The sequence below is a fragment of the Asparagus officinalis genome, chromosome 6 (assembly GCF_001876935.1).
Source record: "Asparagus officinalis chromosome 6, Aspof.V1, whole genome shotgun sequence".
Taxonomy (NCBI): domain Eukaryota; kingdom Viridiplantae; phylum Streptophyta; class Magnoliopsida; order Asparagales; family Asparagaceae; genus Asparagus; species Asparagus officinalis.
Window position 1 is genome coordinate 857661 of NC_033799.1, and position 16456 is coordinate 874116.

General features: G+C 41.0%; 2 protein-coding genes across 2 annotated transcripts; both read right to left on the reverse strand.

Moving 5' to 3' along the window:
- Nucleotides 218-5012, reverse strand: LOC109844658. The gene is made up of 7 exons (XM_020413771.1): nt 3989-5012; nt 2622-2701; nt 1812-2533; nt 1655-1742; nt 1145-1555; nt 706-1051; nt 218-411 (listed from the first exon to the last, which is right to left on the reverse strand). Exons 1-7 carry the CDS (start codon nt 5010-5012, stop codon nt 218-220), a joined length of 2865 nt encoding a protein of 954 aa, XP_020269360.1.
- On the reverse strand, nt 6435-7625 carry LOC109845337 (berberine bridge enzyme-like 22). Its single transcript, XM_020414574.1, has 2 exons — nt 7468-7625; nt 6435-7309 (listed from the first exon to the last, which is right to left on the reverse strand). Exons 1-2 carry the CDS (start codon nt 7623-7625, stop codon nt 6535-6537), a joined length of 933 nt encoding a protein of 310 aa, XP_020270163.1. The 3' UTR covers nt 6435-6534.

Consider the following 16456-nt stretch of genomic DNA (forward strand, 5'->3'; position numbering starts at 1 on the left):
ACAGTCGGGGTTGGCACCCCCGACTGTTTAGTCCATCGCCTGTTAAGAGGTTAACTAAATGGTCGGGGTTGGGAACCCCGACCATTTAGTGAAGCTGTTAGCGGGCGCTGAACTAAACAGTCGGGGTTGCCAACCCCGACTGTTTACGAAGACGATTAAAAATTAATCGACCAGCTTTCTCGCCACGACGCTGACGTGGCGAGAAAACCGGTCGATTTCAGTAAATAAAATCCCAACCCCGACCATTTAGCAGAGCCCAGCGATAGCTGGGCTGAACGACGGACAAAATGGTCGGGTTTGGGAACCCCGACCATTTCGAAATAGGTCTCTTACGAAATGGTCGGGGTTCCCAACCCCGACCATTTTGCAGACCCCATTCCAGCCCACATTTACTTGGAAAACTCATACTTCCTGTAGTACAAAATGTAATCACAAATAACACATGCTAAAATGCAATCATACTCCTGTTATCAATTCACAATACAATCACAAACACAAATATAATACGTACAATTCATATTCGCAAACTTAACATTATATCAAATCCATCGCAACACAAACAACATATCAAGTCCAAATTGCAACTCAAACGCAAACATCCTATCAAGTGCATCGAAACTTAACAAATTTCAACAATGCCCTTTCCCCTCCCTCTTCCTCTCCCTCTCCCTCTCCCTCTTCTTCCTCTCCCCCTTCCTCGATCACCTTCGACGTGAGCTCGGATAAGTTCCTCGTCCGGTTGTGTGTGAAGTTGGGAGTGCATGTTATCCGCGTCGTCTCGAACCTCCTGTGAACATTCGGCCTGAGTCTGCTGTGAGCCGCCAGCTTCATCATGCGCACAGCTTGATCCCGCCCCCGTGTGATCTCGTCGACGTCGCCGCCCATACTCAATTGGTCGCTCCTCCCGTCCATCACGGCTTGCATGACGCGTCCTCTGAAGAGCCGACCGTATCTTTTTTATCATTCGAAGGAACATGTTCCTCGGCTCCTGCTCGGTAGTCGTGCGCAATGCGTCATGTGCCATTCCGGAAAGCTCTTCGAGCTCTTGTACCTATAAAATAAAAACCGAAAGAAAATTATTATCAAGTGGATGGTGAGAAAATAAAACTCAGAAAATAATTGTATATTTTTCTTATACACTTACCAACTCTCTCTCGACTGGGCCTCTTGGTATGTACTCCTTCGGGGCTTTGTTTTCCTGAAATATCCACCGGCGAGTAATCCCCCAATACCACCGTAGGTACACACCTAGGTCAGGTGCATCAGCCCTCTCCATCACTACCTGTTCCTCCCTTAAAACCCACCTATGGATGTAATTTTGGCGAATTATTTGCCAATTAGCACGATGTGCACCTTTTCTTGGATCTCTCTCTATTCTCTCCACAGGCGCTGGAATATGTTGCCGTAGTCCAAATTGTCGAAGCACACGGTCAGGCAAGTGCATTTCGACAATCTCAAAGCATATAAGGGGGACGCGAGCACGCCATACATCCTCACCTTCTCGGCAAATATCCGGTAGTGACTCCAACACTAGCTCGTAGGGCATCCATTTGACCTATAAAGAAGATATTATGAGATATTGAATGAATATATTTAGATATTGGTAACAATTGGTCGCATAATTGAATATATTTAGATATTATAATTTTTATACCTGTTCATCCTCCATCTGATCAAGCTCATTTCTGTAAAAGTTTTCATGCCCCTTTGGAGAGGTTTGCCAAGATCTGGACACATTCCATCTATTTTATATACAACGGGTTAGTATATATTGAAATAAAGCACTAAAATTACATGCATCTTAATAATACCTGCAGCCTAACGGAATATGCCCATCGAGAGCGCGGGCCTCCCTCAAATCAGGTGTTCCCATATGCAATCGCTCCCATGACCATATCTGCAGCAAAGTGAGGCAGCCCTTCAATTCTTTATTTTGTACGAGTGCTATTTTCGTCATCTCTCTATACAAGTAGGCTAACACTGCACTCCCCCAAGATAACTCTCCACACTCTTCTAGGTCCCCAAGAAGCGGTAACCATCTCACGTGCACGGAATCCTTAGTGGAATCCGGAAACAGAATAGTACCGATCATATGTAAAATATATGCACGGGCATAGCGCTTAATGATCTCATCAGTCGCATCGATCGGTACATTCTGAAAGTTATTCCTTAACCATTCGAGTTTGATCTTTCCCCCCTTCATTGTAGGAGTGTGACCCAACAATTCTTCACACGTAGTGCCATAGTGGAAGTCATCGGTGCCCGTCACTGCATCACCATCTACTCTGAGGCCAAGTATAACCCCAACATCCTGTAAGGTAATCGTCGCCTCTCCTTGGCGCAGATGGAAAGTATTTGTCTCGGGCCTCCATCGTTCAACCAATGCCGTCAAAAGTGCCCAATCAAGTCTTACCCATTTAATTTGTGAACACTCAAAAAAGCCGGCTTGACGCACATAATATTGTATCTGTGGATCCGTCAACTCCCAGCTAGAATGTGCACGGGTATGATCGACAATAGTAATACTCGGGGCCTGCATGTAGTAAACAGTGCAAATGTTCAGTAACAATCAACTACATTGAAATTTATATATAATTGAAAATAATAAAATTGCACTTTACCTCCCCAGCGTCTATCTTCGCGGATCGGTGGCGCTCTTGGTCATAAAGAACATCACGTGTCAATGGACCCGCCTCCATAACTGAAATATCTGCACATATAACGATGATACATTAATTGATCTATAATTGAGTTAGAAAAAAATTGATTTTACTATAAGCATTGATTTATAAGCATTGTTTGACTATAAGCATTGATTTTACTATAAGCATTGATTTACAAATGTATAAAATTGTACCCATTAATTGCTATCTATTTGGATTGGTCGGGCAATGAGATCTTCTATGCCCGGCTTGTCTGCAATATCCACATCTATTTTTTTTCGGAGCTCCTTCCCGGCCTTCATCCATAGTACCTTTTAAGCGTACTGATCGTGGGCGTCCGGCTTGTCTCTTATAGCTTGGAGGCACCACATGCGGCCCGTTATAGTGTGGCCAATAACGACTATCATGTACGGGGTGGAAACACTGCTTATATGCCTCTCTATAGTTGCTTGATTGATACCACTCAGAAGCGTATGTGTAATACGAAATATTTGCACCCCCCGATTGCTTGGACGTAACCGCTATGACATGTGGACAAGGCAATTTTTGCAATTCTGGTATGTTACAGGTGCATGTGCAATGTGCACCTCCCAAATTGACGGTGTAATTGTGACCATGTTTGTCTGTAACCTCCCATTCATCTACAGCAAATCTAACAATCTTCGTGCCTCTCGCCTGCTTAACTCGAGCCTCTAAAATCGCCTCATTTTTTGGTGTCAAGAACGAGGCCCACATTGCTCCATCCTCTCGCCGCTTGACAAAATAGTAATTGAGCCTATAAAATGTCCTCGCAACCAACGCCTGTATGGGCATTGCCCGAGCCCCCTTAAGTACCCCGTTGAAGCTTTCAGAACAATTGGTTGTCATCATGCAGAACCGATTCCCTCCATCTTTACTGAGTGCCCACCGGTCGACGTAATCACTGCCCAGACTTCTCTCAATCCAATCATGTGCAGCTTGAGATGTTGCCTTGATTTGATCGCGTATCCGATCATACACATATGTTTCCGGCGTACAACCCGCTTGCCACAGAAGGTTTTGTAAATGAATCTGACTAAAGCTCTTTTTGAAGTTAGCTCTAATGTGTCGTAAGCAATAGCGATGATGGTGATGAGAGCCAAATCTCCTCCACAATGCTTTTGGAATACCTTTCATCCTATCAGATATGAAAGTAATTTTTCTAGGAGGCAACACATTAAAAATATATAATTGAATGCAAGAAAAAAACCACTCCCAATTTTCACTGTTCTCGACCTCCACAACGGCGAAGGCCAAAGGAAATAAGCCACCATCTGCATCAACTCCTGTAGCAACAAGCAGTACACCCTTGTATTTACCGTATAAGTGTGTGCCATCAATGCTAAGAATAGGCCGACAAAATTTAAACCCCTCAATAGAAGGCCCAAATACCCAAAAAACGGAGGTGAATTGATGAACTCCCGGATCGATCTCTTTGGTTATGAGTTTGTATTCAGATCCAGGATTACTTCTTTTGATCGCATCAAGATATTGAGCTAGTGTCGCGTAAGACTTGTCCCAATCACCAAATATTTTTGTCATCGCAATTCTTCTTGCATTCCATGCTTTAATATACGAGATTTTAATGAACTTGGTATCAAGCACTTTCTCAATTATATTATCGGGCGTTAGATCAAGCTTCTTCCTTAATTTTGGCATAATCAACCGCGCTATGTAAGAGGCAGATGCACCACTGTGATCTTGCTCTAATATTGGATTGACACATGTGTGAACACCGCAGTATTCACTGATCCTAAATTGAAAATTGTGTTTCTTTCCTGCAAATGCATATAACTTCCAAGGACATGAGTAATCAGCTTCATTTCCCTCGGTCAGACCTGTTCTTTGTGTGTTCATAAAACATATTGCATCATAACTTGTGCGATTGCTTTTAACTTGCTTGAACTTGAAATTCTTTTCGAAAGAGTATTCACGAATAGCATCAACCAATTGGTCTTTAGTCTCGAATAAATCACCAACTTTAAAGGGGGCGTCATCATCTCCTCTACGAGTTGAACTTTCACCGATGCACATATCTTTTACTGTGGAAGAACGAATCCACTCATCATCTTCAAACTCGTCGGGGGGTGGTTCTTCATACTCAACGTAGTCATTATTAACGTAAGCCTCATCAGGCCATTCCGGATTATCTTCGACATCTTGGGTAACAAATTGCATACTATCAACTGGTGCACTATATTGTTCTTCACCTCCCGAGTCATTGCTTCTTTCATCCTCTTCGATTGATGCCCTACTTAACGGCCCCATATTTCCATAAGAGACTTCGTTATTCATGACATTTGACGTTCCACCGAATTGAGCCCGCTCCATTTCATTCGAAGAAGAAAGAAACCCATCGGAATTAACTCTCATATCTAACATGCGTGAGAATTCTCCTGGAGGTTTGAATATTTGGCACGGATTATGTGGTAACTTTTCAATAAACAATTCTACCGTTTGTTGCGACTTGCCCAATTTAAACATAATACTCATATGATAATCGTTCGAGATCTCCACTGCGGATGTTCTATCAATAGCTATGGGCCAATTGCATATAATTTTCAGTCGGTATTCTCGTGGGTCAATTTCCGTAACTCGGTGTAATTCCATAACCAAGTCGTAGTAACTATATGATTCCGAGATCATTAATGGCGTCGTTACCCCTCCGACGTACATTGGCATATTATTCATCCCATAATTAATTTGCCCACCATAAGAACAAACAATAAACATCATATTGTTCAACCTATTCAAAAGAAAATTATATCATTTAAATATAAAAAATTAAATTAATATGCAAATAATCTCACATAATTTCAACCAAAAACCCTAATTCCCAAATTGTAAATCCTAAACCCTAAAATTGAACAATTGAACATTATATGCCCTAAAAGTTAATTACATCGATAATAATCATCATACAAACGAATTTCACAGATAAATCTAGCCCACGAAATTCATTTATGAATGAAAACCCTAGCAAATTATTTTTAAGAAAAAAATCCTACATTTCTACAAGTTAAAAGAGGAGAGGAGTAGAAGAAATTACCAATATACGTTTAAGATAACTTTTGATTTGAAGTTCCGCCGAAGAAACGAGCTCAAAATTGAGATCTGAAGCTGGTTTTGGGAGAACAGACGGAAGAGAGAGAAGAGAGAGGCGGAGAAATGAGATGGGATCGGGGAAAGGGGGTTGCGGTGGCTTTTATACGGTGGTGGGGACCCAGAATAAGTAGTCGGGTTTCCCAAACCCGACTACTTTCGGGGTTGGCCCCCGACCAATTAAAAATGAGCTTCGAAATGGTCGGGGTTCCCAACCCCGACCATTTTGTCCGTGGTTCAGCCCAGCTATCGCTGGGCTCTGCTAAATGGTCGGGGTTGGGAACCCCGACCATTTCGTAAGAGACCTATTTCGAAATGGTCGGGGTTCCCAAACCCGACCATTTTGTCCGTCGTTCAGCCCAGCTATCGCTGGGCTCTGCTAAATGGTCGGGGTTGGGAACCCCGACCATTTCGAAATAGGTCTCTTACGAAATGGTCGGGGTTCCCAACCCCGACCATTTAGTTAACCTCTTAACAGGCGATGGACTAAACAGTCGGGGTTGCCAACCCCGACTGTTTACGAAGACGATTAAAAATTAATCGACCAGCTTTCTCGCCACGACGCTGACGTGGCGAGAAAACCGGTCGATTTCAGTAAATAAAAGGATACACAGTCGATTTTGATAATAAAAAATTAAAATCAGGCTACAGTGAAAATTTGTTCAACAATCCTGTGATACATTCATTTGGCCGGCTATATATACATGGATATATATCGTCAGTGTGCACGTACGTACGTATGCATCCTAGCTCAAGCGAAAAGAGGTGGAATACTCTGCTCATTCCTAAAGAAGTTCTGAGGATCAACCTTACCCTTGACAATAGCCAACCTCTTAAAATTCCCTCCAAAATACTTCTCCCCCCAAACCCTCGCTTTTTCATAGCTCGCCTCCTCTCCATCCTCGTTCCTCCCCAGATCCAAGTCCTTGTAGTTATAATAAGCCCCCCTTGGGTTCTTGGTCACAAAAGGAGTCATGAAACTGTACAGATCCTTCATCCACTGCAAATGCTTCTGCGTCTCTGATGAGTCTGCCCAGTTCATATCATACTGTATATTGTACAAAAACCCTCGTCGATACGGGAAGGGCGTCGCAGAGGGGGGTATCTGATCCATTCGACCGCCGAAAGGCTCTAAAATCAAAACCAAGGGCTGGTCTTGAGGAGCCATTATAAACTTCCATATCTTCTCTAGGTTTCGTGCGTTAATTGGCGTTGTGACGAAGTCTGACTTGGCTTTGAAGGAGTTGTTGGAGGAGCGTGTTCTAGTGAGGAGGGCTTGGGGGTTGTTGAGGGGCATGGAGTTGAAGAAGAGGACTTGTTGGAGCCAGTTCATCTCGGTGCAGTCGGAGGCGGCGAGGCCGAGCTCAGGGAAGGCGGTGGCCACGACGGAGAGGAGCTGGTTTTTGTCCCCGAGGAAGAGGGAGTTGAAGAGAACTTGGATGCTGGGCTGACCGTTGTCTGTTGTTCTTTGGATTACTAGCCTGATGAAGAGGTTGTCGTCGAACTTGTGCGCGATTTCTTGCCACCTGCGTGTAATAACGCTGAAAAATATGAGAACTTGGATGCTTAAAACATTTATCTTTTGTAACGATGTGAGGGAAATAGAGCCCGCTAGAAATGTCTGTACGCAGTTCGAATAGTGCTACGTAGAACCAAGCCCAATTTTGTAATCAAGTGCGCTCACCTTGCCACAAGTTCGGTAGCGTTCTGACGCAAATTTCTGAAAACATTAAACGCAGTCACAACCGGAGGAACATCCACCAACTTGATCTTGAACGCCGTCACCACCCCAAAACTCGCTGCTCCCCCGCCCCTTATCGCCCAAAACAGCTCCTCCCCCATAGAATGAGTCAGATTCGAAGACAACCTCTAATATTTCAAGCACTCGTGCAAAACCTGTCCAGTCACGGCCGTACGATATGCAGACTTATCACCGGCCGCAAGTGCGTTCCCATAAATACTTAGTACTCGCGATAATACGAAGTACCTCACACATACTCTTGTGGTAGGTGTGCTGGGTGCCTGAAGACCGTACGATCGAGGGCGCAAAACTATCGCCGGTGAAGTAGTAATGCAGCAGTGCCAAAATTTTTGGTCATGCCTCGGCAGACGATATAAAAGTATAAATAGACGACGAATCGGAGTTCTTTTAAGGAGATAGGTTTATCTTATTAGTTATAAAAAAGTTATCGACTGAAGAATTAATGCGAATGGTATGCTTCATAATAAAGCAAATATAAAGGGCTCTTATATACAGTGCAGGCATACAAGTCTCAACTCTGATATAAATCGGCAAAATTGGGAAGCAGGAACAAAACCGAATGAGTCACAAACCAAGAAATACAAAACGTAAGATGTGATAAAAATATCAAATCTTATCGGTCGGGAAGCGGATGCGCATCCCCAGCTTTGGCACCCGAGAGGGATTCGAACTTCACAGATCGATAAGTTATCGCGATCACCTTAGCGAAGGAGCATGCAGCTAGCTCAGAGACGCGAAAAGAGTTGCTGCGGCGGCGGCAGTTTGTAGGCAGAGCGGTGTTACTTTATTGTGGTGTCGAGATATCAAGGCGGAAATCACGAAGAAGCTTATGGGTGACTCGTCAGAGTCATTTTGGCTCAATTAGCGCTGCTCAAATCAGTAAGAGTCTGAAGTCGCATGGCGTAGACCAGAAGACCGTAGGTTATCGCGCATTCGTGCGCATGGGCACAACGCAGAGGTAGCAAACGTGTGGTGGTTTAGGAAAACCGCGACGCGAGAAGGGTGCTGGGAACCGAATGAGCGTGTTGTTACGGTGTACGTCAGCTTGAGAGGGGAGTACCGAGTAGACGAAAAGTCTCTTAGAGGGTGAAAGGATCCCTGAAGGAGCGTACGAAGATTGTGAACAGGCAGGCTGGTGAAAGAGGCATTGTGATCTTCCGAGATAGTACGGTGATCTCGTGAAGTTTTGAACATATCTGAATAAGTTTGCAACTTAGCGTGTCTTTATGAGGAAAGCATTGGGTGCAAGAGGAGCTGGATAGACGCGGGTGCCTGAAGAGCAAGTAGGATGATAGAAATATGCTGTGTGTGAGGAGAAGAAAGTAAATTGTACGCACACTCTGGGTTCTATACTAGAGTGTTTAGGCGAAGGGGTATGTTACGAATGTTTTCTGTGCATTATTGATTGAAACTATTTTTTATTTTGTTGTGGAATGGGTAGTCTCGGAGGGTGGAACTTAAAGGTTTGGTTGAGGTAGTATGATTTATATTAGCAGAGGGGTATTGTGTGATTAACAAATATAGAAGGTCGGGTGGGTCGGTCGTGCGGGTGGTGCGGCGCGGGGTGCTGTTTTCCTTTTGGAGCTCTTCTATTACGTAGCCGAGTTGGCATTCAGGAGAAATATGATAGCCTACATCCAAGAGGTCTTATAAGATACCGATATAATACTTTTATGGCTTGTATAAAGGCCAAAATGTTAGTTGATCAGCCAGCTATATTAAACTAGATTTTTGTGAGTGAAGTGATGACTTATATAAGTAGTAAATGGATCATAGTATAGAAAATAGAGCAATATACTTTATATCTTAACAACGGATATAAATAATTCTCTCTAAACTATCTATGTAATTAATCATATGCCAGGATCCTTTTCATGGATTGGAAGTGTCAGGTAATCATACTGTCCCTACGTCCAGGAAGCCATCGGAGCGTAACCTCTGTCCAAAAAGCTTGTATTTTGTCCAAAATGGGCACTCCGGGCATTAGTATTGATGAAATTTTCTCTCAATATATGCGTTGTAAGAGCAATGCGTTGCAGAAGATACTGTCCGTCACCGAGCACTACAGACTAGAACGACATTGAACGAGTCACGATGGGCGCACTTAGCGATTTATTTCAGGGAACAGCGATGGGCAATTTCAAATAGTTAGTTAGACCAGAGCCACCACACAGCGTTGATGTGTTAGAGTAATTAAGTCTACTCCATGACATAACATTTCCCATATATTCCCTGCTAATTATGCCTGACTTGCATGCAAATCTCTCTCATATAGATCATTTAAGGAACGTAAGACAAACGAGGTAAGAAATTCTTTAGACGCATCAAATACTAAGGATCATTACCACTGTCAGATTTAGACATAGCTTTGGATCAATTATATGAAATGGAGTGCAAAGGGCAGTGCTGATTCGGACTTCGGCGTAGAGAATAACTTGGTCTCTTGTTTGACTTAAAGGTTGAGATGATCGAAAGAGCAATGGAACCACGACGCCATTCGCCATTGGCAATAGAGGTGACAGACTATGGTGGAACACCCTTTAGTCAGGTAAGGTGTAAACTACAGACTTCATTGATTGGCACATGTTGAATTAAAAATTCGGGGTGCCCAAATATCGTGGTTTTTTTGTGCGCACTCCTTCTCAAAAGGAACCAATATATTATGCTAATGCTTTTTTTTTTATGTACGTTTTGGTTTATCGATAGACTTTATTTTTTTGCATATAAAACCTGTCGTAGTTTTTGGGGTCATTTTCTGGTAATATCTACGACCCTGCGAAAAAAGATTCGTGAAATTATAGATGCTCACCCGCAAAAACAATATAGAGGTCTCTGTGGATGAGAATCTGGCTTGAATTACGATCAGATGCTGTTGAGAATTAATAATACAAAACGTCTCCCATGCTTTATCGAAGACCTATCTCTGGAAGAGGAGAGAACTGGACCTGTCGGGATAAACTGCTCTTAACTAAGGTCCAGAATTTGAAAAAAAAGGAAACACCAAGTAAGGTTAACTAATGATTTTAATGATAATTCTCTCTGTGTTACACTACGCGAAATAATTAGTTGGGAAGTAGAGAGTCAATCCCCACAAAAAAAATATATAAATGCGTATAACTACAAGATAATATAATAACAAATATGGTCCAGTTCAGAAGAACACTGGAAATTTATACATAACAGTCAATAGAAAAAATGGGAACAAGATTTTTTTATAAAAAGATAAAACATTATAAATAATCAAAACCAATTTCATATCCTATGTTAAGAACAACAAAAGTAACTTGTCAAATATATATATATAAATAAATATATATATATCATATATAAATATATATATATAAAATATATATATATATTAATAATATATAATATATATACATATTATATATAGAAGAAGGAGAAGAGTATAAACTTGTGTCAACTTAGGTCTCCACTAAGTTTCCTTACCCATTGGATGATCCATCGATGATTGGCTTGTTTGTGAGATCCGCTCCGGTTGGAACTTGTACCCTTACATATTAAAAAACCCAACAACACCAAATTTGTGGTTAATCCGTCCATGGGGTTTGGACCCTTCATCCAACTCGGGTATCAATTTTAATTGGTTTCATAATGAATAAGAACTTTTTACCATGGGCTCGACGGGGGTCAAACCATGGAACGATTCAACGCCAAATTGTGTGTGGGTTTGAATATGTAGAATCAAGTTCAACGGAGGCGGATCATCCCACAAAGCAGCTCAATAAGTGATCATCAATGGGTAAGAAACTTAGGGACGTCCACTTAAGTTGACACAAGTTTTAGCTCTATAGATATATATAATATATATATATATATATATATATTAAATTATATAATATATATATATATAATATATATATATATATATATATATAAATATATATATACTATACGTTATTTCTCCGGTTCTTGACTATCCAATTTTGTGTACAAGCATTTTTTTTTATCCAAATTTATTTTCTTTGTGTTTATATGTTGGGTGGAAAATTAGATGGTGTGCTAGTAGAGATAATTGATTATGTCTTTTATGGGTTCTTTAGATCTAATTTAGCTCTTAATTAAGAAGCCTTTAAGTTGCAAAATATCGGTTGTTTCCTTAAAAAGTTGCATTAAAAAAGCTTAGATTAATATCTCCAACAGTTGGTTCATAAATGAACTTTAATAGATGGAGTCAACGCGCTAGTATTTGCGAGATGTATAGTTAGGAATTGGAAACCTTCACGTCAATTAAACTAGCAAGTCTTCTACATACAGCCTGTTTCCCGTGAGTTGTACCTTAGGAAAGGATATTTGCACGTGTGTATATATGGACAATTAGGATGTGTGCTTTATATCGAAATTAGCTGTCAAAGCCATTCTTGAACTTCCTGTTTTGAATACGATTCGATTCAAATAAAATAACCCGCAGGCTTTCCTTGACTCTTTATTTTATAGATACATTTGTAACTATATAAGGAGGGAGGGAGGGGGATTATTGGTGATCAGAACTATAAATGTTTAGATGTGTTAGGAATTAATGTTGATTCTGTGTCAAGGAAGCAATGAACAGTCTGACAGTCTGATCAAGGAGCAATGCACAGAGGCGAATGGACTGATATACAAAGGAAGGTCTGATTTGCAAACCTCTTGGAAATTAGGGAGCTATCTGCAAAATAGAGTCCAGCTCAGCAGGCCAATAACTGTTTCAAGTCCAGCTCAGCTGAAACAGTTATTTTCTGTTTTGTTGTTACAATTCTGTTTTGTTTGTTAGACTGGTGCACGTGCACAAACAGTGCACTTTCCTTTTGAGTGTTTCTTTTGAGAGGGAATTACGCTGTATAAATAGAGTGTTGTAAAATCATTGCAATCTATGAAAAGAATTCTGTTTCCTCTCACTTTAATCTTCGTTCATCTTCTTCCTTAATTCTTCCTAAATCTCTCAGTTCTCTCCCTCGTTCTCTCTTCTTCAAGTATTCAGGGTAACTATGGCTAGGAACAGTTCATCAAGGATCAACAGAGGTTCGAGAGCCTCACAATTGGTATCAGAGCAACTGGAATCTGAAGCAGTCCCTGTTGAGGATTCCATGGCTGATCAAGATGAAATTCCTGGGAGTGAAGGCAATCAAGGTGAAAGGGTTGATCGAATGGAGAATGAGATCAATCAACAGAAATTCCTCAGTCAACAAATAGCAGCACAATTAAGGGAGATATCCTCTCAGTTGCAAGAGCTCAAGAACTCCAAGGATGTGATGTGTACTCAATTGCAGGAACTCAAAAACTCCATGGAGGTGGATAAAGGAGCAACAGACAATGAATTGAGGAGCAATTCAAGAACTGTGGGTTCAGAATCCAGAAGTGATCGTGGAATTCTTGGATCAGGCAACAGAAATCAAACTCCTGAGTTTCAGCAGCCACAACCAAGGAGGTTTGATTCCAGTGGTGAATTTTCATTAACTCATAATCTTGGTAATTCCTGGAATCAACAGAATTCTTTCTTTAGCAATCAAAAGCTAGTTCAACCAAAGTCTTTAAGATTGGATTTTCCATCTTTCTCTGGTAATGAAAATGTGATTGCATGGTTAGAGCAAACAGAACAAATTTTCGATTACTATGATATAAAGGGTGATGAGTGGGTAAAAGTCTGTTCGTTTTATTTGAGAGATGAGGCTCTACAGTGGTATAGGTGGATGATTAGAAATAATGAAGATTACAATCTATGGGATGTTTTTAGAGAAGAATTAATCACAAGATTTGGTCCCAGTGAACTCTCAAGGCCTTATGACACTTTTTCCACCATGAAACAAACTTCTACAATTAGAGAATATTTAGGAAGGTTTGAGCAAACTTTGGGATTGTTAGATGATCAGCCTTCTAAGAGACACATCCTTGAGAGGTTCATAGGGGGGCTTAAAGAGGAGTTGAAGTATGAAGTGGCAGCTGCTAGACCATCTTCTTTAAAAGGGGCTGTTTCCTTGGCTAAATTGTTTGAAGAAAAACAGAAGAATGATAAGAGACCCAGAGGAAATTGGAATTCCTTCACTGTAGGTGGTTCTTCACATAACACTTCTAATAATATGCCTACAAAAGATACCTCACGTTACCCTTCTCAAATAAAAAAAATAACTCCTGAAGAAATACATAGAAGAAGAAGCCAGAATTTGTGTTTTACTTGTGATGAAAAGTGGCACAGAGGCCATCAATGCAAAGAAAAGAAGCTATTCATAATGGAAGGAATTTTAGAAGGTGGGATAGATAGAAATGAAGATGCTTCTGAGGAGGATAATCAAGACTCTCTAACTCTAGAACTAGCTGAAAGCCTATGTTCGCGGGGAAAATCGTTTTCTTCATTGATGTCATTGTGATCTCAAAATAACAACTTTTTGTGGTTACAAAAGATCCGGTCTTTTTTTAGATCCGGTTACAACGAAATCAAAGAAAAGAGAATTGATAAAAGGAGGTGGAGTATGTCAAGAGGTGCCATTAGACTGTCAAGGAGTGAAAATTCAGGTTAATTTGTTAATCATGCCTATGGGGGGTAGTCAGATTGTACTAGGGGCTGATTGGATGAAGACCTTGGAAGACATTACATTGAACTTCAAAAAATTGCAAGTCACATTTGTCACTGAGGGAATTAGGAGGGTCTTACAGGGAATCATTCCAGGTGAGCTGCAAGTGGTTAGTGAAAAAACTATTGCTAAAAATCTCAGGGAACAGGAGGAAGGCTATTTCCTTCAGTTGTGTAGTGTGAATTTGCAAGAATCACCAAAACAAGTAGGTCAAGAGGAGTTACCTGAGGATATGCACAATTTGATTAAAGAATTTGAGATAATATTTCAGGAGCTTCCTCACCTCCCTCCTAGCAGAAAAATAGATCACAAAATTCCATTAGAGGAGGGCACCAAACCTATATGTATCAGACCCTACAGACATGCACATCTCTTGAAGGAGGAAATTGAAAAACAAATTGAGGAAATGCTCCATTAAGGTATTATTAGACCAAGTCACAGTCCTTTCTCATCTCCAGTTGTTATGGTAAAGAAGTCAGATGGTAGTTGGAGAATGTGCATTGACTACAGGTCTCTCAATAAATCCACCATCAAGGATAAGTTTCCCATTCATGTCATTGATGAACTACTTGATGAACTTCATGGAACCAAGTTCTTTACTAAGCTGGACCTAAAATCTGGTTATCACCAGATCAGAATGTATGAGCTGGACATACCAAAGACTGCCTTCAGGACACATCATGGACACTTTGAATTTTTAGTGATGCCATTTGGTCTAACAAATGCTCCCTCAACTTTTCAGGCTCTTATGAATAATATATTCAAAAATCTGCTCAGGAAATCCATATTGGTCTTTTTTGATGACATACTGGTCTATAGCAAGCAGTGGCAAGATCATCTGATTCATTTGAGGCAGGTGTTTGAGATCATGGAAGCTCACAAGTTGGTGGCAAAAATGTCAAAATGCAGCTTTTGCAAGAGACAAGTGGAGTATTTGGGGCACATTGTATCACAGGAAGGAGTTGGGGTTGATCCTCTCAAAATTAAGGCTATTATTGAGTGGCCTGCACCTAAGACACTGAAGGGGTTAAGAGGTTTCCTAGGTCTAGCTGGTTATTATAGAAAGTTTATCAAGGGATTTGGAATGATAGCCCAACCCCTGACTAACCTATTGAAGAAGGGGGCCTTTAAATGGACACCAGTTGCTGAAGAGGCCTTCACATCTTTGAAGCATTCACTAACTCAACCCCCAATCTTAGCAATGCCTGATTTCAGTGTGAACTTCATTATTGAGTGTGATGCTTCTGATTCTGGAATTGGGGCAGTATTGATGCAAGCAGAGAGACCAATAGCTTATTTTAGCTATGCTCTAAAGGGAAGGAATGTTGCTCTATCAACTTATGAAAAAGAACTGCTGGCAATTATCCTGTCAACTAAGAGGTGGCAACAATATTTACTAGGAAGGAGTTTTGTTATTAGAACTGACCACCAAAGTCTTAAGTACTTACTAGAGCAAAGGATACATACAGGCATCCAGAACAAATGGTTGGCCAAGTTACATGGGTATGATTATGTCGTAGAATACAAACCTGGTAGGTTGAATAGAGCTGCTGATGGCTTGTCTAGAATCTATGAAGATGAAGAAGAAGCTACCCAGGAAACCATGGGTCTCTCAGCAATTTCCACTGTCCATAATGATTGGCTTGAAGAAATTAAGCTAATGTGTTCCACAGATCCTTTCTTCAAAGAACTTGATGACAAATTACAACAAGGACAATTACCAGTTGAGGATTATTGTACGAAGAATGTGGTGTATTATTATAAGGGCAAAATCCTTATCAGCTATATTGCTACACACATTAAGGCCTCATTACTGGAAGGTGTATTATTATAAGGGCAAAATCCTTATCAGCTATATTGCTACACACATTAAGGCCTCATTACTGGAAGAGCACCATGCTAGCCCTTCTGCAGGTCACTCTGGGATTACCAGAACATTACATAGGCTCAGGAGGTCTTTTTACTGGAAGGGAATGAGGAAGGATGTCCAGAGATATGTTCAAGCTTGTGATATTTGTCAAAGGGCTAAAGGGGAGAATGTTGCTTCTCCTGGTCTCCTGCAGCCTTTACCTGTGCCAGACTATATATGGGAGGATCTGTCAATGGATTTTATTACTAGTTTGCCTAAAAGTGGTGACAAATCTGCTATTTTGGTAGTGGTTGACAGACTCACAAAGTATGCTCACTTTTTTGCACTTACACACCCTTATACTGCTCAATCAGTAGCTAAGGTTTTCTTTGATGGGGTTTTCAAGCTTCATGGTATACCTAAGTCTATAGTAAGTGATAGAGATCCTTTGTTTACTAGTTCTTTTTGGAGAGAGCTGTTTAAACTGCAGGGT

Coding starts and splice junctions, on each gene's coding strand:
- LOC109844658 (XM_020413771.1), bottom strand. CDS start 5,012: ATGGAGCGGGCTCAATTCGGTGGAACGTCAAATGTCATGAATAACGAA. Junction 2,534..2,621: donor CGAAGATAGACGCTGGGGAG/GTAAAGTGCAAT, acceptor TACTACATGCAG/GCCCCGAGTATTACTATTGT. Junction 1,052..1,144: donor GCCCAGTCGAGAGAGAGTTG/GTAAGTGTATAA, acceptor TTTATTTTATAG/GTACAAGAGCTCGAAGAGCT.
- LOC109845337 (XM_020414574.1), bottom strand. CDS start 7,625: ATGGGGGAGGAGCTGTTTTGGGCGATAAGGGGCGGGGGAGCAGCGAGT. Junction 7,310..7,467: donor GCTACCGAACTTGTGGCAAG/GTGAGCGCACTT, acceptor TATTACACGCAG/GTGGCAAGAAATCGCGCACA.